The 26,554-nt window shown below is 44.6% G+C and overlaps 1 protein-coding gene across 1 annotated transcript; it reads right to left on the bottom strand.

Moving 5' to 3' along the window:
- Positions 1–60: 60 nt before the first annotated feature.
- fgf22 (fibroblast growth factor 22) lies at positions 61–26,554 on the bottom strand. The gene is made up of 3 exons (XM_071916110.2): positions 25,652–26,554; positions 3,652–3,755; positions 61–2,058 (listed from the first exon to the last, which is right to left on the bottom strand). Exons 1-3 carry the CDS (start codon positions 26,022–26,024, stop codon positions 1,864–1,866), a joined length of 672 nt encoding a protein of 223 aa, XP_071772211.1. The 5' UTR covers positions 26,025–26,554; the 3' UTR covers positions 61–1,863.

Here is a 26,554-nt window from a genome sequence, read left to right as displayed (position 1 = left end):
ATTATGACAGGCTGAAAGGTTGGCCTTTATCCACCCCAAACAGCCACTATTCATCCCTGACTCTCCTTTCTGCTTACTGAAAAGACTGAGTGGCCTCCCATGCTACTAGAGGGCCAGTGTGTGTGTAAATGACCTTGATGCTCCATTGGATGGCTCATAACCGCAGACCTTTCATCAGACAGGGGAGGTCCTCCACATCAACGCCTCTCCTGCTGTGAGTTTTGTCATGATTATGATGAGGAGGGGGATTATGTCGGAGGGCTCTGATAGAGATGTTACCAACCCTTTACAATCAGTGTAATGCACCAGACAAGAGCAGGATACTGCTATTGCATTTCATGATTTGAGAGTCACTGTAAGAATATTGGCATGCTAGCATAAGGGAAGTCAGTCGTAATAATTTATCCACATTTTTATTTTAGTTTACCAATCTGAGCATGGACCAAGGCACTCAAATGATTTTACATTGCTGAAATTTATCTAAGGACTGTATGCTTTGAGACTTTGGCCTTAATTACAACCTGCTATTACTGGCCAACAAGTGAAAGCTGTTGTTGATACATGGATTGAAAATGTACCAATATCTAATTGCAGTAACATACAATATGAGCTGAATATGGACTTGAATACAATTACGTTTTTTTTTTTTACAGGACTACAATCCAACACAAAAGGTAGACAATAATAATAAACATCAACTTCAAACAGTTATAGAGTACAAAAAGTTTTAAATATATTAAATGTTCTATTTGCAACAGCTTTTTTGATGAGAAAATGTTAGCAAGACTTGACAGAGATGCAGTATGTAATAACCAGTTACTACAGTATACAAAATTAATGGATTAAGTTGCAGCTATGTGACATATTCTGTACCTACAGCCTCTACAATGCATAAAATGACTCAAAAGGATTATTAATTATTTCACTACTGAATTCTGGACCAAGAATCAGAGACTAGATGAGTTGCATTGCATGTTTTCTCCAATAATGACTCCAAAGCTAGTGGTTGTGGGTTGTTGGATGGGAGAGGCAATCTTACTGTAGAAGCACGCTGACACAAACACACAAAGTCCATTTCAGGAAATCCAGCATGTGACCCCAGTAGTTAGCTTAGTTCTTGTTGAGTTCTTGTCATATAGTCGAGACATTTGCTGTAGTGAGAACTGCACATCAGTCCATGTGTTGAAGTCAGCAAGAGATTTCTGTCTCATCTGTACAAAGTTCATTCAGGTGCAGGTCATTGTCTCTTATCCAGTGGTGACAGTATATCCCAAGTAACAGTGAAGACAAGAGTTGGAGCTGTCTCAAAGTTTTTGTTCTTTTTTGTTCAAATAATGATCATTATCATTTCAAATTGATAAGTATCACTTGAGAGTCCTCTCCCAGATGTTTCCATTCTTTATAACGCTGATCATCTAGAATAAGCTACATGACAAACCAATGTCAGTGTTTTACAGTCTGGTAAGGAAACCCAAACGCAGCATCATCTCCAGTTTGAAGGAAAATGGGCGAATCCTATTAAGTAACTGCAGACCACGTCCAGGTGAGCTTACACTTCACTTGCAGACTTGCTCTAACAGAAAGAAACTATCAAGCCTCAGAGAATAGTATAACTGTACTGTATTGTATTACTGGACCTTACTAGATGATGGAGAAAATAACTTAAAAGTACATATTATGCTAACTCTACTGCGCTGTGAGCTCACAAAACAAGTATTACAGACCCCAACAAATGTACATATATGAGACTGGAGGATGGAATAATAAAAATAATGATATGACAGTCGTCATGACTAGAACAACACTAGGGTGAGGTGTGGTGGTGGGCCAGCCAATTGCTGGTCATAGTTCAGGCTTGGGCAGCTAGGAGGGGAGCATGGGCAGGAAATGAGTGGACGGGTGTCTTCTCCGAGCCTTGTGACCTCGCCGCGGCTTCCCCCGGCCGTTCAGCGAAACGAACATCTGCCTCCCGCCATGCTTCCAGCGGAGGGAGGCGTACGTGTTGTAGCCGTTCTCTTCAATGCGCTCCTTGAACTTGCAGTTTGGGTTGTACTTCACCTGGGAGCAGAGGGAGAGCGAGAGAGAGAAGTTATTACAGATGAGTATATAGTTAACGGCTGGCTGCTATACCTGCAGGGCTGTAATGGGTCAACTTCTGAGCAGTGCAGAAAAGGTCAGTGTCTGTTATTGCAGTAAAAGATCTTCCATGTGTTTTTGGTTGATAGGGTGAGATTTTCCATTACAAAGAATATATCTTAGAAGGCCACAATGGGAAACTCTAATGGTTGAGAGTTCATTTATTCAAAGTAATCAAAATATAACCTAGTTGTAAGATCAGAAGGTAACACTTTATTTGGATACATCAGTGATACTCAACTATATCAGGTGACAAAAAGTAGATGTTTAATGAAGTGTCACTTGCCTATTTGGTGCATCTTCACAGACTATGTTACCCTAACGCTGACCTTAGCCTAACCCTAACCCTAACCCTGACCATTTTTAAACCTAAACCCAACCCTAAATTGACCATATTTCTAACATTAACCCCAACCCTAGATTAGCCCTAGCCCAGACATCTACTTTCCACACAATTATGAGTATCACTTGAAACTCAGTCTAGGCCTTTTAGTGAAACATTATAGTCACATGACAGGAGCTGAGTATCAACATTGAACTATCCATGGGACTGATGAAAAATTATATTTTTTTCCTGTTATTATATTTTAATCAACATCCGTGCTAAAACACTAACAGTAATGTTATCTCCTTTGTAATCCAGTTTTGAATTCAAGTAACCAGTTTTATCCGCACATATACTGATCTGTGACGGTTATCAGATAGTCAACAAAGCCACTTTTCCATGGGTGGTTACCACTTCTTATCAGTCAGTCGAACTATCTTGAAAGATATTGTAGTGACAAGAGGTTCTGGTGCATTCCCTACTACAGATGGTTATCATGTTGCCATAATGAGGCCCTCTCTGTGATAGCATCACGGTACTATGAGCCTGGCGTGATTTACCTGCCTTTTAGTGATTATGGGAGGATTCAGAGTTGGGTGAAGGGCTGCGTCTGCAGGTCTATATCTGTCCTGTTTACTGAGTGGCTCGTTGAAGCCACTCGTCTTATCACTGCTCACTGACTGATTGCCAGTCCCTGATTTCTCTCTCTCCAAGATGTAAAAACATGTGCTAGACACCACACGCCTTAGGTAACCTCAATGTATAGTGTGTGTGTCTGATTTTCACAAAGACAGGTGATTACATTGGAAAGGTAGCTGTGTGAACAACAATTGGCAGACGGCACGCAAAGACTTCTAGAGGAGCCCAGCTGGCTCTTTGTCATTGCTGGTTGGGCTTCTTTTCTCTGCTATCTATTTTGACAGTGGAACAAGCCTCCTCAAGCTTTGCATGCAATCCCAGCCTGCAGGTATCATCAACCCTGGCCCAGGTGTACAGCCATGATTGATATTAGCACTATGACCTTTTTCTGGACTTTCCAACAGAAGATTCCTGAGATTTCCCTTGACTTCAATAGCATCAGACATGTTTGAGTAGGCGCTCATTTGGGACCCCTATACATATATAACCCCCTCCTTCCCAGGCCTCCCATCTTGACCTCCAGAAACAATGTTGCCAGGTTGTATACCCACCGATCCAAAGAGCGTGCCTTTCTTGGACATGGCTAAGTACAGCCCAGTGCTGACAGATTTGATGGCGACAACTCCCACACTGACAGATCGGATTTCCATCAGGCCTGGAAAAGAAAAGAGGGAACAGGAGTCTGGGTTAGAAACATCTAGCTATGGGAGTTTCCCCATCAAAAGCCACTCTATCATTAGCGATTAGGATACCAGACGACCATATGCTCTGGGGAGAGAGAGCCCAAGACAAGAGAAAAAAACACAGGACATGCACAATGGCCCATTTAAGAGATCCCCCTTTGTGAGGAGACCATCAACAGCCTGGCTCTCAACAATCAGAGCAGTGAGAACAACTGGGCAAAGTCTGATCATATGAGAAAAGGAAGGCATCATATAGCAACACATAATTAGAAATAATTTGTATCATTATTATTATTATTATTATTATTATTATTACTACTACTACTAATGATTTCATTGGATTCAAGATTCTTTCTTTTTCATAGTGGCTTCTTACAACGACTTTAGAAATCACCCACAGTCTCAGACCACATTGTGAGCTAGACAAGATTTTCCTGTTGCCACTCGAGTGCATCCAACCATAGCCCTTGTGTATCTCCACTATCTAAGTACGCTGCCTCACACACTGCCCTGCAGCACACGCACAGTGTCTGAGCCTGCACAGTGTCAGTCTGCCTGCCTGCCCACTGCCCTGTTTGCCTGCATAGTGCCTGCCTGCCTGCATCTATAAAAGTCCCCTAACTCCAGATGTGACACTCCATCCTGATGATGCCCAGTGTTGTTTACTGAGGGACACAAAACCCGTGTCTGATGGCCACTTAAGCAGCCTCTCTAACTCACTTCACCCCATGAAAGAGCTGCCAAGCCTGTGGGCTAATTGTTTCCTCTGGGCACTGATTGCAAACAAGTCCCATGTGGCTCACTCTTGATCTGGTTTTTGTCTACATACAAAAATAAAGGCACACACCCATTGTCATGGCTACGACAGGGAGAAATGTTTTGGAGATGACCTGAGGGCTTACCGCAGGGTCCTGAATAGAGGCTAATTGCGGGAGATGAAGCTCTCTCTTGGATGACTCTTCCTGGCTGTATTTGCCCAGTTTCACCTTCAAAGGCACCCTGATGTGGCCTGCTATCTGATCAGAGCACAAACACTCTTTTTGCACCCTTGGAAACCAGGTCTAAGTGGAGAAAACATCTTCAGGAACATCTAATCTTTTTGCCCCTTCTTTTCTCCAATTTTTACAGGCTAGGCACTGCTGGATATTTCTGAAAATGGGTTGTTGGCTTTGGACAGATCCTGTAAACACAGCAACACATCAAGGTGCTGAAAAGGACAGGGCGACCCAATGGTGGTCGGAAATGAAGAAGGAGTTAGAAAGCCAGCAGTGGGCCACTGGCCACCCAACTGACCAACCCCCAGCTGCTTAGGCACAACCACAAGTCCTGAACGGGGCAGCGAGCGAGTTTCCGAGCAGTCCTGCTGGTTAAACCCATCCAGCGATGAAAAATAAACGCTCTCACCAGGGGTTCAGCAGGTGCTACTCTCCCTGCACTGCCATTTTTCCTCCCCATTTATTTGTGTAAATCCAGACTTTGTTTGGAAAGAAGGGTAAAGCTGAACTTGGCGTACAGGCTTGACTTAATATGTTTGTGGATTAAATAATGAGTAATATTTTGGTCTCAGATCAGGATTCAAAGTGCTGTGACAGCTTTAGGTTTCACCCCCTCTTAAGCTAGTCCATTGGTAGACAGCAACTGTCTGGTACGTACTACAGTACAGGGCAATGATCTATGTCTATATCTAATATTGTGCAACTCTTACCAGCATAGTACATAATCTCATATATCAGACAGTGCCCAGCAAAGGCACCACCGACGGCTGCTAATATCATCAGACTATAGTCTCGCTGGTTTCTTTGGACCAGTTTGAATGGCTCCAAAATGGAAAACCACACATCTGCTGCTGCTGTCACTCCAGACACGCAACTATGGCCATGTCTGAACATCACTAGTCGTTCTTACCAAGTGAGGTCATTTATTTTAGACACAGACACAAAGAGAGAGGTACAAAGATGAAAAGAAAGAAAGAAAAGGAGAGACAAGGTAAACAAACACAACTGTTGAGTGTCTTTCTTCTCTGACAGGAACGTGTAAATGAAGCCCCCTCTCCGCTCCCCACAGCTGCAGGGAAGGAGGGAACGCCTTCGTAGGGTCCATCCAGGTACCGGCCCAGCTGCACCCCCATCATGCCTCTGCTGCCTCTGATCCTCCAAGGAAGCATTAACACTTTGATGGCAGCCTCTTCTTTACGAGCTGTGTTTACAAACACCGGGTGTGCTATAGTGGCTCCGGGAGCGTGCAAGGGACTCATAAGCAATTAGCCAGGGCCCGGCTGGTGATTGGAGAGCTGCAAGGGTTTATGGGGGATTTGTGCAGGCCAATGAAAACCGCTGGTGCCTGAAAGTGCTGCCAGCACTAATTGCCATTATTTGCTGCTTTGAGTTCCAGGCACAGTAGGTGTGTTGGAAGCATGTTTGTCACAGAGTCTGAGACATTGCAATGGGTATAGTATGCCACGGTCACATTTCCTTTAATGTAATGCCTCAGGTTTTAAACCTAGATAGCTGAAGATCACGTAAGAGAACAGTACTAACAGGACTCAAGTCAAAGTTTGATGCTAGACAAACCGACGTGTTCTATTCAAAACATCATTTTGGAGGGAAAAAAAATCCCTGCAGCTCATCATTTAATATCTACAAAATGAAAGGATTCCATTTGCTTAAGTGTTATCATTTTGCCAACCATGGACTCAAGTATCAACTATCTCAACTATCCTGCTAAAACATGTCATTGTTTGTTTTAATACTGTGAATAGAGAGTAGGAGAGAGTAGGTAACACTCTTTTCAAACCATGGACATCTCAAAACTCCACATTAAATATAAACATTGTCTTTTCTCTCTTTAGAACTCATACCCTCTGTCATTTCATCCATACATGTTGGTGTAGCGGCCAGCCGACACAAAAGATCTGAGGACATGAGATGGGGATTTTACATTGTTTAAAGAAATCACTTGGGCTCTGGACGCTTGACCACACATCTATAAAGGCCAGTTAGATCCATATAACTCTTAGTCTCCCCTTTGAAAAGTCACTCCATTGTGTTCAAAGCCTGAGAAATCAGAGTGAGGTATTCTAAGCTATTAGAAGAGTTTCCTAACTGCTGAAATCCCAAGGTCATTTCACTGGGAGGCTGTATGCCGAGTTTAGCCTTTAGACTTACAGAAATGTGTTGGTTCAGTTGATATAGTTTTCACAAAACATTTTATATTGAAATTGTTTCATTGTTACAGCAGTTACTCTCATGAAAGCCTCTCTTTATTAAAAGCTGTCCAGAAATTAATTTTTTTTTGCAGACAAATCCTGAAACAAAATTTAATTTGCCCCCCTCCCCCGAAAAAAGAAAAGAAACAAAGAAAACCATCCCTGAGTCTGAATATGTATTAAATATACCCTAGAAATGTAGGATGTGATTCTCTCCCAGTCTCTTCCAAACCACATTTTGTAACATATGGTCAGGTGTAAATTGGTGAGAAATTTGATTTATATCCATTCATCATAAGGGCATAATACCTTAGGTACCCTGGATAGCTATGGTTATCTAATTTTTTCTGATAAAATCAGACTAAGTTGATTAACGTTTAAAGTCTGGATTGGAGAATTTTGAGTCATTTTCCTTCAAGCAATGTTTCAAATCTTTGAAATTACATCCAAGTGATAAAAGAAGAGAGAGAGAATGGAGACAAATTAACTCTTTGTTACTGAGTTGCAGTGGAAGCTGAAGCTCACTGCTGCACTGTGCAAGTATCAACTGATGGTCCTATTGAGCTCATGAAAAAGGTACTTTTGGCTTCCCACTTGCAATTGGCAAGATCTCTTAACCTTTGACATGTTTTGGCTGGGACTGTCAATAAGCTCAAGCTGCCATTACAAGCAAATCCTGGACTATACATGCCTAGTCAACTGTGCACTTGCCATTTATTTCTCCTCTATGGGATTTTTAAAAGCATAGAAAGCGTCTTTTACTGAGTCTTTTTTTACTCTTTCTTTTCTTTCCATTCCCCATTTTTTGGAAGTTAGCCCATCGTCAGATCATTCAAGCCTTTTCTGACCTTGAAAAAAAGGCAGAAAGGAAAGAGAGAGACACTCTCACGGGGTTCCCTTTTGTCAGACTCATGGTATGGGGGAGGAGGAGGGAGCGAGTACAGGGTGTAGGTGCTGGTTGTAAGACGGGGGTGTTGGTGGTGGGGGCAGTCGCTTCCAACTGCCGCTCCGACCCCCAATAAGTCTTTGTTACTCACCTGAGAGGTGAAGAGCTAGACAAGATCTTATTAATGACCAAGCGTTTTCAATAGGGCTCTAAAAAGGGTGGAAAAATGGTTCCTTCCATCACAATTTAAAAGTAGAAAAGAGTGAAAGACTGAGCAAAGAGAGAGCGAGAAAAATAGATTTTTCTGCTCCCTTCCTCCCGTCTTCTTTTTGTTCCTTTCCCAGGTCTTTAATTTCTTGGGTTGCCCCCTTGAGCAGCCCTCCATGGCCCAGTGCTCGACCAGAGCAGAGCCTGGGAATCTTGAAGTTCCCGCTGTGCTCCTGCTCTTGATTGACATACCTTTTCAATTATTTCACAGTTTGCTTGCTTTTTAAACGAAGAGGGCCCTGTTGTTTTTTTCCTTCTGCCCTCCTTTTCAAAACACAAGCTTTTCATGTCGGGTCTCCGCTGCCGGGCCTAATGGCTGTGACCAGCACCTTTGATCTGCCGTGACCCCCTCGAAGGGCCTGGGACTGGGCGAAGCAGCCGCCTGTGTGTGTCTGCACGGTTAAGTACGGCGCAGACAAAGGCTGCATCACTCACTACTGCTTTAAACACCTTGAGAGATTACCATGAGAACAGCCGTTCTAGTGGAGGCCTTTATGGGTGGTGTGATATGGAAACTTTCACATTAACCCCTGCATGTACAGTAAAATACCAACTACTTGGTAATGGGCAAGGACTTAATTTGTCCTGGCTACTTCGTTCAGCAGTTGAGCAGTGAAGTCATGTTCAATTAATTCCAGAGGGAAACGTGTGACCTGCACACAACACTAAGGTTTTCACCAAAATACAATTACAATTAGATTCTGGTGTATTTACTGTATCTAGTTTTAAAAAAGTAGAAGATTTGTAACTCTAACGGGTTGTGAATGTCTAAGATCTAACCCGTTCTCCCTTGTGTAGCAATAGAGGTCAAAGAGTTGAAAAAGATACAGAGAAACTGATATCAGTCTGACAAAGAATCATAATGAATGAGGAAAATTACATCTGATATAGAAACACAAGCACAGACAATAATTGTTTATTGCCCCATTATTTGATAGGCCATTACACATGATCATGAAATTTGTTTGGTGCAGACGCTACTGTCTATGCCCTGATAGCATAATGTTGAGTGACGGATCAAATCCAAGGCAAGTGGGGCGGCAGCACCAGGTTCATAGACTCTTTTACAGAGGCTCTGAGCGCTCACTGGGAGCATGATGTGACCAATGGTCTGCTTATATTATAATATATATTACAAAAAATGTTCCACTAATGTTGTCATTTAGACTGGGAATAATTCAATTAAATATCATGTGGCCACCATTAAAATTTAAAAATGTTTGGTCCTATTAAATTAAATCAAGTCGAGCTGCTTTGAATTCAATAGCAAACAGTAGCTTTGTGTGGTACATTTCACTATAGGTGTAATAAAAGAAAACAGTTGTTCATATTGACTGGTAACTGACAGATGAAGGAAGGTCTTGTCAGGGACAGACTCATATATACTGAAGATTGATATTTCTATCATGCAGCACATGATACTGGGTCAGCGATGACTCAATTTTAATGAGTGGCTCATATGAAAGCTGATCCTCCATTTTGCTGTGGAGTGTGAGATTATTTACAGGGAGCATACTGCGCTGGGAGGCCTGCGCTTACATAGTCTGCACTATTACTGTATATTCTAAACACTTTTATTCTAAGCGCATTTTGAGCAGCCAGGCCGAGTTGGTCATGAAGAACAACTCAAGCGTGCCTTGACAGTGACAGCTGCGCTAAAGCAACCCTCCTTAACCTTAGCTTCCAGGTGGCTCTGGACTAAGGGCTTAGGAAAACAGAAGTTGGCAGATTTAGGTATTTGGCATCGTGAGTGTGATTGGGACTAACTATTACAACATCAGTTAAAAGCAAAGATGGACATTTTTATGTTTGCCGAGGGGAGGGAGATGAAGGACCTTAGCCACATGTCTTTCTCATTATGGTGTGTCTGAGCACTGGGCCGGTCAGGTCAGGGAGGCACAGACAGGAAGCAGCATTGATCAGTCCTACACAGACCCTGGGCAGGTTGAAACCAGAGGACAAAGTAGAATCACAACACACACACACATAAACATGCACGCACACGCACGCGCAAACACACACAAATAGAGAGAAAGGCAAGGGCAGGAAGAGTCCTCCGATGAACCATGACTGTAGTGGTTGATTGAGAATTAACTGGCGGAGTATTCTTTATCAACTGAAATATTGACCTCTGGGACAAATCCACCAAGCACACAGCGCTTGATTAGCAGATGGCGGGGAATTCCCCAAAAGCTATTTCCAATGCTGAAGGGGTCAGTGGAGTTTACATGGTGTCAGAGAGTAAAGGAGGAGTAGATTTTTAGGTCATATGTGGTCATATGCAAATCGATACACCATAACTAATTCTAATTGCAAAATAAACTATTCCTCTAATTACATAGTTTAAAGTAATAATCTGCAACATTTTCATATAATAAATGTCTGTTTTGCTATTCTCTATCGCCGATTGATACAACAGTGATTCAGATCTTGATAGACTGCTGTTCTAAAAACCCAGTTAGGTCTTTCCCGGGAAAAATCTTCCGTTGCACAGGAAGTGATGCGTTTTTCATTTCCATCAGAAGCAACACCGGTTTGTTTGGAATAAATAAAAGAAGAACCCATGGCTGAACAGACCGGTATCTAAGGAAACTTAAACTTCCTCAACAGAAAATCCAAGGAAAAAGACGTCACAGTCCTGGCCGCACTATTTGACTGACAAGTGGGAAGCGCAGTGCAAAAAAAACAACAACACGGCAATGACTGCTTATCACCAAAGATGTCAGCCAAAATAAAAAAAGCAAGAAACTCGAGGATTACCACTTTAACACATACAGTGGCAACAGTATGAATGGGGTCTTTTGATTGCATTTAGCCATGCCGAGGATAATATTGAATTAGACATTCATAAAATGCAGATGCACAATCTATTTCCACTCACATTGGATGGTGGAAGGTGAAGTTCACTGTAAAACCAGAGAGTTGAGGGATTTCTTTCTAATTCTGATGTTGTCTTTCTGCAACTGCATGCTCTGTAACTTACATTCTTGTCAAATTTCAGCGCAACTTCTATGCTGATATCCGTACGGTGTGATGCCCTCACCTGTTTAATGAACCAACCAGTACTGGACAGCAATATAAAATTTACAGTCTCTTTTACAGGGGCTGTGACTGCCACCCTGAGCGCTCTACTGTTCCAGAATAGAGGAATTGTGCATTGGTGTGTGTGTGTGTGGTGTGTCCATTTGTATATGAGTGTGTGTGAGTGGCCCACTGTTCCAGAGCAGGGCAGCTGTGAGGCTACGGGCAGCACCTCCCTCCCTCCTTCCCTACATATCTGTCTCTCTCTCTATCCTCCTGTCTCCCGTCTGCCTGCCAGCCTGCTCGCTTTTCATTCGGCTTCTCTACCTGTCTCCCTCCCAGCCTCCTCGCCTGTCGGTCTCCCTTTGCCTTTTTTCTCCTCCCTCCTGCCTCTTTCCTATCCTTGGTCTCTCCATGTCTCCCTGTCTGGTTCTTTCCTAGCCCGGGTCTCCCCCCTCTCCCTCCCTCCCTCCCTCCCTCCCTCCCTGCCTGCCTGCCTGCCTGCCTGTCTGCACTGGGTCTCCGGACATGCATCATACCTATTAACTCTCACAGGACTGGGATGATTTATTCATCCCACCCTAACAGCTATGAGACACGTCTCCTCTGAGCTAAGCAGAGCAGACCTGGGCTGGTCCCACACACACAAAGAAAATGAGAGGCTGAGACATACACAGACACACACACAAAGACACTGGCATGCACACACACACACACAAAATGCACACAGCACAGCTTGCTTATATAATTCTCAGGTTTTTGCCACTTTGTCCCTCTACGCTAGCAGCTGAAAATGGCAAACTAGGAGCGAGAAGAGCAGATTGATAAACACTAAAAGGAAAGACAAAGAGAAAAAAAACCTTGTTGAAACTCCTACATGCTCAGTAATGAGATGAACTGACCAACCCTCAGTCTGGTCTTCCACCACATGTTGGTCACAGGAGCACATCCAAGCCAGCCTGATGGAGCCAACATGCCGAGCTACTTGGCCCTGGGACCTGACTCTGTTCCTCGAATGAGCTCAGACCGTCTGGAAGTCTGGGACTGCAGAGTGTTTGTGGCGGTGATAGAGATTATCATGCCTAATTAAGCTCTGTCATTTCTGGACAGTTACAGGAATCCTTCAATTCTTCAACTGATATTTGTTTTGATTGAACAAAAGAACTGATTTTCCTCAGGACATAAGCTGACCCTGATTTGGGTAATTTAAAAGAATAAAAAAACAAGCAAGAAGATTGGAAACAAGACAATTTGTGCACACCCTTTTCTGTTTGTCTCTTTCTCTTTCTCCCTTCTCTCTCTCACACACAGACAACCACATATACACTTTCACAGATGCTGAAAACATATCGCTGCATGCACACTGCATGGATCCAGTGTGCATGACTATTCTAAAGGCAGTCATGTGAGTATGTACGTATATATCGTCCTGTGTAAGCTGTACCTTGAGGAAGTAGGACACAGGAAGACAGGAACAGGGGTCTGTGTGGTGTGTGCGCATATTTGTGAGTGAGTGCTCCCCCATTGAAAAACAAGGCCGATGGACAGAAAGAATAGGAAGAAAGGAGAGAAAAGACTGGCAGAGGGCTGGTCTTCCCTGCCCACATATCACTTGCTGTTCCCACATTCCATTAAAATCTCTGGGGGCATGAGAGTGCAGATGGGACTGATAAGATTATTTTTCTCCTGTCTTTTTAACCTGTCAGTCCATATTCAATGCCCGGCCCTTTTGTTCAGCAATTGGGTTTTTTTTTATTGACTTCGTGACAGGACAACCTCTCCTCCAGCAATCATAAAAGGTTCTTGGACAAGTGTACAAGTGCCGTACATTCTTGTTACACGGCATGCCTTACAGCTCTGCAGCATGGGGGAAATCAATCTCCTCTATTACTGAATGCGCAAACGTCATCCATAAAGCACAAGCATTCCATAGCACAAATTACAGTAGGAATCTGGAATCAATTTGAAGTCCACTCTCACACAGTTTTGTGCGGGCTGTACTTCAGCCCATTCCCCCTGCCTGCCAGGCTGAGCCACTGAGGGAGGTGTAAAGCGGAGACAATCTACTTCTCCACAATCCTGAGCCTAGTTTTTTTGAGCCTGTGAACAAGCCACACGGTGGTGATCTGCTGAAAGCTGACTCCCACACTCCCTCGGCCCCAGCCCCGGCCGCAAGGGGTGACATTCTCTCACACACAATCCAGAGGCTGGTCCTCTTTCAGGGCTCGCACTCGGCCCTGTTACCCCCACCCTTTCATGCGGCGCTGCTGGGAGAAGTACTCCAGGGATTAGCCCAGCCAGGTCTTTCAAAGGCCATTAGAGCAAATTACAGGTATCCTGTTACCAGTGCGCTGGGACAGGCCAGGTGAGGGGCGCAGAGGCCAGGCGGGAGAGCAGGGGTCAGCTTGGGACAAAAAGACAGGGCCACCCTGGGCCCCACTCTATCGGAGTGTCTCCCTGGCTCCACAAACTGGTAGGCCTGCATCTATGAATGGCTCACTTGATGGGACCTCAGAGACATTGTCTCACCACCGTAACTTTAGCCTTTTTTTCTTAGTACCCCCCACCACCCCACCCCACTCTCCCCGCCCTGGTTTTCTTGTCTTTCTACTGATGTGGGCATGGCTTTGCCCAGATAAATGATTGCATGCAATGAATATAAAACAAGAAAAAATAAGACATGTAGAATAAGACACTAGACCTTAGCTACAAAATATGCATCAGTTGATGCCTACCCTGTATCTATACAGACCTTGGTATTGTGAGTATGAACAAAATGTTAGAAACATCCAGTAATGTCCTAGCTACACTAATAATATGCACCGTACAAAAAAACCTGCCTTTGGCTAAAGTTTTCCTTTGAATTACATTCACCATTTCTACTTTAGACTAAATTTGAATAGTAATGACAACCACCCACCCATTAATGTGTATTCTATCAATGTATCAGTGTGCTGCAGGCATTATGAGACTGATGCTGTTGATAAACATGTAGAGATGGCCACAAGGAGTTCCACATCCTGCCATTTTCTCTGGACTACTCACACACACACGCGCTCGCTCTGCCCCCTGGCCACTAGTGCCACACACACTCACACATACACAAACACACACACATGCACTCACACACACACACACACACACTTGCCTCACTTTAGCCCAACCGGTGGATGACAATCTAGTGGAGGGGTTGCGGAAGTGTTTCATTAGCCAATTACCGCTGGTAGATAAAGCCTGCGTTCCCACAGTCCGCAAGACCGGGGGTCAAATGTGACCAATTACCCTCCATCCCCTCGCAGGACAGATTAGTCTGTCTGATTTATCCCCAGACAGACTGACCCAATCCTTCAGAATCACCAGCCACATCTGGGCGTGTGTGTGTGTGGGTGGGTAGGGGAGGGGGTGGGGGGGTGGGGTATTTGTGTATGTATGTATGTGTTTGTGTGATTTCACTGTTAAAAAAAAACTGCTGAATAAAAGTGCAAAAAGATAAATTGGGACCAATGAGCCACCTTTAAAAGGGAGTGGAAAGAGAGAAGTTTAGTGAACGGCAATCACACAGCTCACACAGAATCTCATCTTGGCTCTCTTAGCTAGCAGGTCAAAGATGAGGTTAGTATCAAAGATCTCCTCTGCCACACATACATATACATCCCCCATCACACATGTAATCCATAATTAGTGTACCTGCATGTCCTGTCAGCATGCACTCCATGCTTGTTATACCACTGAAAACAGAGTTCCTCTGGCATGCTAAGCTGTGATTGTATGTAATGGAACATCAATCAGTTCATTAGGGACCTCCAGGATGCTGAATCAGTGAGCAAAGACCCTCCGCTGATCAAACCCTTAAACTCACAGGCGTGGTGGGGGCGGCCAGCCCACGAAGGTAACGCTAGAGGACAAGCCGAGGGAGTGGGGCAAGGGTGGGGTTGAGGGCTGGAGTGGTGAGGCTGAGGGATTGGGGAGGTGAAAAAGGTTAACGAAGCCCACAGTGCGGGCCCTGCCTAGTTGTCTGTGCCTGTGTGGTACCGAGGGGCCGCAATCTTACTCACTGAGGGGCCTTTTCTTTAATCAAGGAGAAAGGGAGGGGGCAAACTGCCTCCAAATCATGCATCACATCCGTAACGAGCGAAAGGCAAGCTATCAAAGGCTTCACAGATAGTTACGAGCAGATTCGCCCGCCAAGAGCTTTGTGACTCACGGCTTCTGCAGTTTCCTGCACTTTGGTACCGCGAGAAGGGGGGGGGCTGGTATGGTGGGATCCACATTAGACTGAGGTCATTCCCCTGTGCCACTAAATTGCAGTAAGCTGGTGTGTTGCATCTGCAGCTGGTTTGGTTGGCTGTCCAGACCAGACTCAGCCACCCTGAATGGAAACAGAATCGGGGGAAAACAAAGGCCTTGTTTACAGTTTCCAACCTTCATCTTCACTGGGCCCTCAGAAAAAAAACAAAAAACTCTACACCCAGTTGTTGAGGAGCGGCCACATCTGAACCGAACCAACATTCTCTGTCAGATTTAACCGCAGTGGGTCTGACACTGAGGTTGTGCTGGCAAATATGCCGTTAATGTGCTTTACAAACCAGAAGATCAGAGTTAACTGTAGAGGCTATTACAGTAACGTATTTGAACTGCCCTATTTACCTAAATTAACTTCAGCCATGCAGGTGGCAAGCGTGTGAGTGTGTATGTGTGTCTGCGCATATGTGTGTCTAAGTATGTAAGTGTGTGCATGTGTGGCTCAGGTGCGAGGTGCAGACGTGTGAGGTTCCACTGAGTGAGCACCGTGACACAGAATCGTCTCCGTGCCCTGAGCTTGCCCCGTATTTACATTATTAAAATGAGATGGGCATGCAGGAGGGTGACAGAAGGCACAACAGGGAAATCAGGGCCCTGTCAGAACTGTCACTTGCTCCACTGGCCAAAGGGCCCTGACCCCAATCCTATCCACTGCAGGGGAGGAGAGGGAGAAATGGAGAGAGAGAGAGAGAGAGAGAGAGAGAGAGACAGAGAGAGAGAGATGGTGATACTGTAGGTAGAGAGGGGTGGACAGACACAGAGAGAGAGACAAGGGGATGACAGTGAAAGATATGTGTGTATAAATATATACAGTATAGAGAGAGAATGGTACGGACTCAGAGAGGCAGAAGGTTCATATCGAAGCTGCTTCTACCCTCGCAGGCAAAGATGTGGCGAAAACCAGGCATTTCAAACGCATCTGAATATTCTTTCTGCCTGCCTGGTTATGGATGACTGCAGGCTGTAAAGGGGGGAGGTGTCACTCCCTCTGCTTCCACTGTGACAACTGAGACCCATTCTCCCTGAGTCACTCTAAAATAGATGCAGCATTATCCGATATCTCGAGACACTGTCGCATATGAATTATTATGTTATTCCCGCCGCCTCGTTCTCGATAACACAGAGGAAAAGGCATTAGCGAGATGACGTCTGCAGCAACAGTAACTGTTCGCTGAGGGGAAAGATCTCAATGTCAGTAGGGGAGTGATCAGATGTATGGCGTTGACTGTACTGCCTCAACTACAGCACTGCAATGCTTTGTGCCACCCTCTGTGTTGTAATGAGGAGCATGGCCTTCCAGACGAGAAAAAAACACCCGTGCGCACATATGAGCGCGTGCACGTGAGTGTGCACGCACGCACACACACACACACGTGCACATCTGAATTGAGTGCAAGGTAAGGTCTGGTTCACATTAGGCATTAGGGAAAGGAAACGCACATCTTTTTCAGTTTAGAGTCCACTTCATGCTCCCGCAATGGCACAAGTATAAACACAGGCACATGCATTCTAAAGGTACACACACATTCAAAGGGCTCTGACACGATACTCACATCCTGCTCGTGTTCGTTTAGCTAAATGGCCTCACAGATAAAAAGCAGGTACGGGTGGACGTGTGTAATGCAGTTCAGAGAGGAGGCGGTATGGTCTCAACCTGTTGGTATGCACGGACCTGCATGGGAGTCGCTGTTTTTAGCCTTCCGCATTTGCATTCATTATCCTACTTCTACTTCCAGGAAATGCATTTGCAAAAAAGTTATTCACTCCAGACAGTGACTCCTCTGCTTCACTCTTCAAGGCACAAGAGCTTTGTCACAGAGGTTAACCCAACATGAAATAAAAAAGCATCTCATATTGATCATTTGTTTCCTTATATTCAAATGTTATCTACAGCCAACAGGACGAGTCAAAATATAATTCTCACTTGAGTCGTATTTTCTAATTTTGGTAATAATTCACTTTAAGTTCACTAATACTAAAAGTTATAGATGCCGATGGTGACAATGATAGCAATGAGTGATAATGACACACTTTGGACTGCCATTACCCACTGTTTATATACTGCTTTCAAAGTATAAAAACCAGTCATCAAATGAGTCATTCATCACTTACACAAACTACCTCTTCAACAGCACTGATTGCCACATTATATCTGGGTTGATCTCTTACAGGTCAGAGTTCAGTGTGGAAACTCAGGAGAGTGCTACTGGCCTCACACATGTTCTGTCCAGTAAACTTCCTTGAATTGCCCTCTATAAGCTTGACTCACACAATGATAAGATCCCAGAGATAAGTAATGTAATATCTCAGTGATGAGTATATGTAGATGATGTAACATCATCTGAAGCTGTCAGTTGCACAGTATCTTATTTGCTGCACAGATCGATATGAATGGTTAATTGCAGTAAATGTGTCATTTCCAGGGGATGTTTCTCAGTTTAATGCAGCACCGCTTCCCCTCAGAAGTGTCGTGATTAGACAGATACCCAGTCGATTACGCACAGCCAGGAGCTGTAAACCTGATTTCTGCCACTCGATTGCCTGACAGCAAGTCAATATTTACCCGCACAGACTGACTGATAAACAAGTTGTGGTTGCTCTGTGTGTGTGTGAGTGAAGGAGAGAGACTGAGAGAGAGATTAAAGTCTATATAAAGTCTGCAGAGCTTCCCTGTGCTCCTGCTGCATACAGACAGTCAGATGCATACAGGGATGATGAGGCAAAACGGCTGTGCCTCTGTGGCTCAGAGCTTCACAGGAAAAGGGTGGAGAGCCCCAGATTTACCTGAATGTCAGCTAGAGAAGGGCTGAGGCGCCTGGTTTTACTGCCTCTTATTGCTTCCTTTATGATTCAGACCCAATCATTCAGGGAGGGATATCTGTCTTTTGGGCAGCAGGTGCACCACATTCCTGCTGTTATTGCCTCTCTTCGTCGCCGTTTTGGGACTCCCAGTTCCAGGCTCCTAGTGATTTGTGATTTCAGGTCAAATTTGTACACCTTTAAACTCTTGCAGGCAGTCAGCCGTGGCTGTATTCAGAGATGCCAAGTTGTTTCTTTTTTCCCTGTCTACAGCAGGGCTTCTCTTTCAGCTGCCTTTATTCCTGGGCCAATGGTTAAACGCCTTCCAAGACATGATGTCTGGCTCAGCTCGAGCAGGGAGGTGAGAGGCTTTATTGGAAGGGTCAAAACAAAACCATTAAAGTCTGTCTTGGTCTAGCTAAGGGAGAGACTAGCCCTGTCTCCCCTAACTCAATAGACTGTGTGTGTGTGTGTGTGTGCGTGTGCGTGTGCGTGTGCGTGTGCGTGTGCGTGTGTGTGTGCGTGTGTGTGCGTGTGTGCATGCGTGTGTGTGTGTGTGTGTGTGCATGCGTGTGTGTGTGTGTGTATGGTCCGAGATGTGAGTGGTGGTTGCTCCTTGGTGACAATATTTCCTTTGGCGAATGATTTCAAACATATGGTGCTGCATGAGTAAGACTAGCTGGCTGCCTGTTCCCAACTGATCTAATTAATACTCATTTTACGCCTTTCACAAAAAAACACACATAGTAATAACAGTGCTAATGTCCTCTCATTGAGGAAAAAGCCAAACTTCACTCCCATTTTAAAAAGTTACTGCTTGGCTGGCAGGCCATGTATAACATTGCATTGCCCTACTGTAATGAATTGTGGCTCATTACAATGGTGTATAAAGAACCTAAATCATTGAGTAGCTTTTGGACCGCACCAGTTAGTCTGCTTATGGGAACAAGCTGGAAAATAGAGTATAATGGGTATTTTTTCTGGCGCAAAGAATATTTAAGGAGTTAAACCTTAATTTTTGTGTCTCACCCTCTTTAATCATTTTCTATTAATCACACATAAGTTCTTGCTAAAAGCGCTAAAAAGTCCCAAAAAGTTTAGAAAGTGATATGCATGAACCTCCTATTAAATGTCATTCTCTGCTTTTTACAAGCCTTTAAGAACATCAGTTCAAACATCTTCTATCATTGGGCTCAGGATCCAAGCGGCTGGTTACTGGCACTGTGAAATCCTCTCTTTTGTGTTCTCTTCACACCCACAGGATGTTCAGAGCTGTGGGATGTTATAAAGGAATTGGCTGTTGGAGCCAAAGTCAGACTCTATAAACCTGCTGATGAACCCAGTAAAGCCCAGAGAGGAGCCAGAGCCAGACTGCTAAAGGTTGTTAGCTACTAATTGCTACATTTTTAGAGGCCATTCATGATATCAAACCCTGGTGGCAAAAACCAGGGATGCTAGGCTAATTAGAGAGACATTGACACACTTGTCCCGCAACGTTCCCAGGGTAGAGAGTGTGTGTGCGCCTGTGTCTGTGTGTGAGAGTGAACATGCAAGTTCAGCATGTATGCCGTGTTTCAGCGATGTTGTATTTAGCTTTCTGCCTCTCCATGCCAGGAACAGCTGGCAAGGGGTCGATTTTCATTGTTTCCCACTCAGGCTTGGGCCACTGTCCTTATTGGGAGGGATTATAAAGGCAGGATTCGTGGGATTTTCCCCTCCTGTTGGCATCTGCATGTCCACGAAGCCCCTCTCGGTTGAGACGACCCAGAGGAAACCTTGCATAACCCCTAATGAGCAACGGGAAACGCTCCAGCACTCCTCTAGCCTTTAATTTCCACCTCAATACTGAGCAGAGCACGCCCCAGCCCTTCTCCTAGCCTCATTAACATGTGTATTCTCCCGATTCAAAACACCAAAGGACTTCCTTTGGCCAGGTGCTTCCCTCTTTTGCCCCTCCAGCCCTGGTGCTGTTGATCCAGTCGCACGTCCCTGTCTGAGCTCTACCAGAATTAATGGTGAGTCATGATGAGGAGGTAGAATGGTCAGGACAGAATAAAACTTTCTCACGCCTTCAAAGTGGCAGACAGCGCGGAATACTCGTTTTGTAATGTCTGCTGTATTGGCAGGTGAATGGCTTTGTCCCCAAAATGCAGCTTAGATAACAGATGAGATGATGAATGGAGAATAGAGACGCTTTTCTTTTGGGTTCTGACTTTGGTTCAATTTGAAAAGGAGTGTCCACATGTGAACATAGTTCCTTAATAGTGCTTTGATTGTATGTTTTATTAAGGCTCTGATGGAAATTCTCTTGAGTGTCTTCTGTTCCAATATGATATTATGATGGGTGAGTCCGTACCAGAGCTGGAGATTATTATGTACAACTTCTGTACATGAGTAGACTAATGGTATGCTAAGTAATTTTAAAAGTCTGCACTTGCATTTCTGATTGGACAACTTGCACAAGTACTTGCTCCTTCTTTAATTTGAGTAGGTTTTATACTTAGACGTAAGAGTCGTGAATACAGTGAGATCTGCCATTTATAGAAATATGTTGGGGCTATGCTAATTTCTAATTTCACCTCCTATAACAGTCATTTTGGAGGGGGGATTTTGGAATATGCCCAAAATGTAATGTGAAAGCAATTAGGTATTGAGTCTTTCATCAGTGATCTGCTCTTTTACTTGAGTCATTTTCTAGACTTAAATTGAGTCCTCAGTGAAATACAGAAGATATAGCAAACTTCTGCCTAAGTAAAATATTTATGAATTGTTTCCACCTCTGACCCTTGCTATCTGGTTGATTTTGCTATATACACATTCTCATGATCACTGCAGTCAAACCTTTAGGAGGATATGGTAGTCTGTCTGAAGCACTTGTCCTGTCTTTTCAGATTTTCAGCTTCAAGTCAGTCTCTCCTTAGTGAGTGACAGTTTCCCCCGTCTAAAACAAGTTTGAATAATTTCCACAACATATTCTAGCGGGGTGGAAGATTTTCTTCCCATGGGCCCCGTCCAAGTCAAATACACTCATGAACTCGGAAAACTCTCACATCAAACAGCAAGATGTTGCAAACCAAGGGAAATTTGGTAAACACAACACACCCTGGCTCTGAGAGTTTCACGGCTGTAGAGGTAGAGGCAGAATGGAGTTAGTCTAGCGGCAGTGACTTCTCCGATTATAGTGGCGTGGCGAGGTGACCTTATTTCCTAAGGGTGAATGGGCTGTCACTACCTGGATGCTGCACAAGCGTTTGATGCCCTTAGCCACACACACCCAAAATTTAACAGCCCATCCTTTAAAATGAGATGTAAAAATATATGCTTTGAGGTGTGCCAATAAAAGGAACTCAGCATACATGTAAAATGAAATATAAAGAGGGAAATAAATAGAAAACAGGTTTGTAATCATAGCCTAAGTGTAATAGAATTTGACTTTGGTGATTGGACATGGGAGTAAAATGTTTACTCTACGTGCTTTCTAACTCTACTGTACTCTGCTCTGCTCGACTCTACTCTGCTGTACTCTACTCTTTGATTTGCTATTGCAATTGATCATGTAGCAGTTGCTGGGCGTGCCCGCACAGCTGTTGTGCTGTAGCACTGTCTAATTAGCAGGGTATGACCGATGACCCAGGACAGGATATGATGCGTACCTGCCTCTGGAGCTTTTGTAAACACTTGGGTGTGTTTTTCCCTTCGATCATTTGCTGCTTTACCATAGGTCAAAAGAAAAACACGCTGAGGCCCTCTCTCCAATCACTCAAAGTACTGTAGGCTATGTCTCTTCTCATTGCTATTTCAACAAGTTATTTTTAGTAACGTCTGTGATCCAGTGGTTTGTAATCACATGTGGACCTGTACTTAGTGTGGGTGGTTTCACAGGCTGTAGTCAGTTGATAGTCAGGTCCTTTATCTTGTCTGATTTCTATACGTCTGATTTGATTAACAAATAACTCAAAGGCCTGGTAAGCTTACGGCTTCTGTGACAATAACAAGCTTCAGGAATGGGTACGTCTGACCACTAGCATGCGTGTGTGTGTGTGTGTGTGTGTGTGTGTGTGTGTGTGTGTGTGCGTGCATGTGTGTGTGAGTGTGTGTGTGTGTGTGTGTTTGCGGACATGTGTGTGCATACGTGTGTTCAGACAGGGCAGGACGTTACTGTCTCTCTCAGAACAACACTGATACACATTCAGCCTGTCTGATACCGGTGTATAAGTATTAAATTTCATCACTCAGCAGAAAGAGCATTTACTGTATATTTCTTACTTATCCACCCTTTAAAACTGGAAGGACATATTTAATTATTGGCTGTAATTCTGTACAATATAGTTAAGTGTCATGTCAATGTTATATATAAAGAAGAATTAACATTTACTTGCTTAATTCCTCATAAAGTGAAATCATTGATATGCAAAAATGGACTTACCTACCATGTGTGTATTTTGAATGTTACATTATCTCCCTCCCGCCCTATCCGGCTTTCTCCTCAACACTCCCCTTTAAACCCACCATCCCTCTAAGTCAGTCTTTCTCCCTCTTGCCTCTTCCCTCAGCTGTTCCATGCCCCTGCTCCACTGGGATTGATACAATATTTTCCAACCTCAATTAGCAGAGAGCCTGTTGACTAATTCCAACTGTTTTTGCACCTGAGAGGTTGGGAGTTGGGGCTGGAAAAACTGAGTGGGGTGGAGGTGAAGGCTGGGGCTGGGTGTAGCAGGCAGAGCTGTCGGGGCAATGCAGCCGTGTCGACAGAGTGTAAGGGCAACACAGAGGACAGAGGAGGGGTCGGCCAGACTTCTGGACGGCTTTCATGGAGGCTGCGTTCAGGCCGAGCCATGGGGACGGTGCTGAGCTGAGCAGCGCTTCCCCACCTTGCACAAGCACAATGGAATCATGCAGAAATTATAATACAGGCAATATTAGTGCTGTGTCTCCAAAATTGTGTGTGTGTGTGTGTGTGTGTGTGTGTAGGTGCGTGGTTCTGTGTGTGTATCTGTATTTGTTTGTGTGGGCATGCATGTGTATTTGCAAGCATGCAAGGACATGTCTGCGTGCATACATGATGCATTAAAGTGCATCATTTTTGAGTTTTGCATCAGTTAGAGGCAATTCAAAAATGTTGATAGAATCCTAAAAAGAGATGTGCTCTGTTTTCTGTGGGACAGTTGTACTGATGTTGCGGTCTAGTATCTGTGTCACTGGTCAAGTCATTAAATATGTACCACTTCCTCCTCCTTCCTCCTCCCTCTCCAATCTATAGCATGGCCACCGTATCAGTATCAAGGAATTCTCTAGGTCAGGAGGCTTTAAGTCTGATTGAAAAGCTCCTTATGCAATGGTAATAGCGGCAGCCTCACACAGAAACACAGTGAGACCTCAATATAGCCCTAAACCAGATCTGCCCCATAGTGAGATGCAACCACAGATTAACCACAAGGTCCATTTTCTTAATTTTGAGGCAAAGCCTAGATGACCACTGGTTTGGCACGGTGCTCAGCTCAGGGTGCAGGTACACACCCTCTCTCTCTGTGAGCAGAGAGAGAATCGTTCTTTCCACCAAAGGAAATGAGAGGATGATGGCTAAAGTGTATGAGGGCATTACATTTAAGGGGACTGCACTTTTTCATGGAGAGCCACTGCAACCAACTAAACATTTCTGACATGGGCATGGAAAGGCAAAGCACAAATTTCACAATCCGCAGGCATCATTTCTGTTGCTTTGCAAAGACCATGAACGCTTGTTTCAATTTAAATTCCAACATGTTGCCAATTTGCAATTGCTACCACTCTTCCAATGTGAATTTTGAAGTGTCAAATTCAAGTAAGGCTTGGGAGTAATATTTTATTATAGTAGCTGACATATACAACCACTAATATGAAAATATGGAATCCCTACTTGGAGAGGCATACGGGTACAAATGTAGCACAGTGATAATTCACTTCAACTTGAATTTATACTAATGTGTGTGTGGTTTTAAAAGATTCTGCCAGGTGACTAATCCCGGCAGGTTAACAAATGTCACCCAGTCTGCAGCTTGGAGCTTGAAACGGTGGCAACAGACTGACTGGCCTGTTGGCTGGACACAGCAGCTGCTCCTGCCCCCAGTAGCTGCATGGAAAAACTCTGACTCACCCGCTTGTATAAAAAGGCATTAACGACCAAATACATAAATATAACCGTCAAAGGCATAAACGTCTCCGAGGGCCATCCAGTCAGTCAGTCAGTGACTAACGGGGAGGGAGGTCAGCTCATGACCAGTCGGTGCGTCTGACCTGGTCAAGCATCTGAAAGACACCCATTGATGGAGGCATTGAAGAGGCATGGTTGCTCTGTGAACAACCTCTTCTCAGGTGTCCCTTACCCACAGACTGTGTATAGACTACAGGCCTGCTAATGGAATAATCTATCTGGGACACAACTGCACCGCTGCATACTGAGCACTGAGATCACATTGGGAGGTGCTGCCCCGTCTGAGCAGGTGCTGAGAGGTATGATGTGTTGGGGCCATGGGAGATCCACACTGATAGGACAGGAGTTTCTAAAGAGAGATTTACTGCTGTGTACATGACCGACAGAGAAATGTGGTGGAAAACCCTTTGACTGTTGTCAGTAAATCACTTGCTAAAAGAAAGCTGCAATGCACCTGCTGGATGCAGATGTGAGATCAACTCACTTTGATTTAGTTTGAAGTTGTCACCAGTGCACACCCATAAACACCCACACATGTATTGCACTCAGGCAAACATTATGTGCGCACACACACTTGTATACACTCATAGACACACACTCACACATGCAGCCACTAGCACACAGAGAATCAGCTCTCTTCTCAGCATTTTAAATCAAAAAGACTTAAATTGACCACAGCAGTCTTTGTAATGGTTACTAATCAGGCTTAAGCTGCGTAAAACTGTGAGCAATACAAGTCGACTGTGTCTGTGGTTTTAGATTAGTTAGAAGAATGTGTTTTCATCTACATCTGTCCCTTACAACTGATGCACTTTCAACACAGTTTTGACAAGTTAATCCCCAGTGAAATTGAAGCTTTTTTCCCAAGCCCAGTTTGCATGGCCAACTGATGCACAATGTCTTTCCTCAAGTCAGCTTTCTTGTAAACACAGTGCCGGCTTTCCCATGAGGAGGCTGAATCCACACTGGGGTATTCCCTTCTTACCTAGCAACGCGTCTCTCACTCTCTAAACACAACACAAATAGCTCAGCACTGATACAAGACTGATATAACCACAGGATACCCCTATGAACTGCTATAAAAGCACACAGATAAGAAAGTCCAACCATAAAAAGAAAATTGAGAGCGTCTCTCTGACACTAAACACAGATTAAAGATACAGTACTGTCATGTACTCTGGCAGTGCCAACTACTTACTGTCAGCATAGTTTTTCCGCCGAGTGCCGTCCACCTTGCCTGTTTTGTCAATGCAGAGGAAGAACTTGTTGGCGGAGTAAAGCCGCCGTAGTCGGACGTCGCCCTCTAGGTGATTGTAACTGCGGGTGTGTCTTTCCAGTGTCCATGAGCAGTTGATACCGCTCGCCAGCACCTGAAGGGGTTCATGCCCTACCCCGGGAGGACAGGCCCCTGTGGCAATGCCAGTGCTGACCAGGAGCAGGGTGAAGCATGCTAGGCAAAGGGAGGCCGCGCTGGGCAGGGGAGGGAGTCGCCCGGCGAGGGCTGCAGCGGCGGCGGTGCCAAGGGCAGGTTCAGGACAGAGACCAGCCACGGATGGCGTCCATCTGCACATGGTGGGTCAGACTCCCAAGGTGCACCTTGCGCAAGCTGTAGGCATGCTGCCGGAGGGAGATGCCCCAGTGGAGGGCTGACGAGAGGGTGGGAGTCCTGAAGAGAGATGGGAGGGAAATGGCACACACACAGCAGATCCTCTGGATGTCACCGCTGACCAGTCCGCACTGTAGGAAACATGGGCTGACAGCAAGCCTTCCTACAGAAATGAGCTTGTCAAAGTTTCTCCGATTGGTAGTATGGTCTCCTCGTCTTCTTCTGTCCTTTTTGGATTCTACTCATCCACTCCTTGTAGTCTTTTTATGAATCCACTTGTAAAAGTAATGTGTTCTTCTCCAGTTTTGCTCCTTGTTTCTCTGTTTGTTTGTTCTCCTCCTTGGATTGAGGTCTTCTTTCCCGTTCCAGAGCTAAAGTCCTGGGATGTATGTGCATGTGTGTGTATGTGTGAGTGTGTTTGTCTGTGTTTGTCTGTGTGAGTGAGTGTGTGTGTGTGGATATGTGTGTTTCTACGAGTGTGTGAGTAAGTATGTG

This window comes from Centroberyx gerrardi, chromosome 9 (genome assembly GCF_048128805.1).
Source record: "Centroberyx gerrardi isolate f3 chromosome 9, fCenGer3.hap1.cur.20231027, whole genome shotgun sequence".
In the NCBI taxonomy this organism is placed as follows: domain Eukaryota; kingdom Metazoa; phylum Chordata; class Actinopteri; order Beryciformes; family Berycidae; genus Centroberyx; species Centroberyx gerrardi.
Note: the sequence above shows the minus strand (reverse complement) of the source record. Positions and strands in the feature narration are given on the sequence as shown.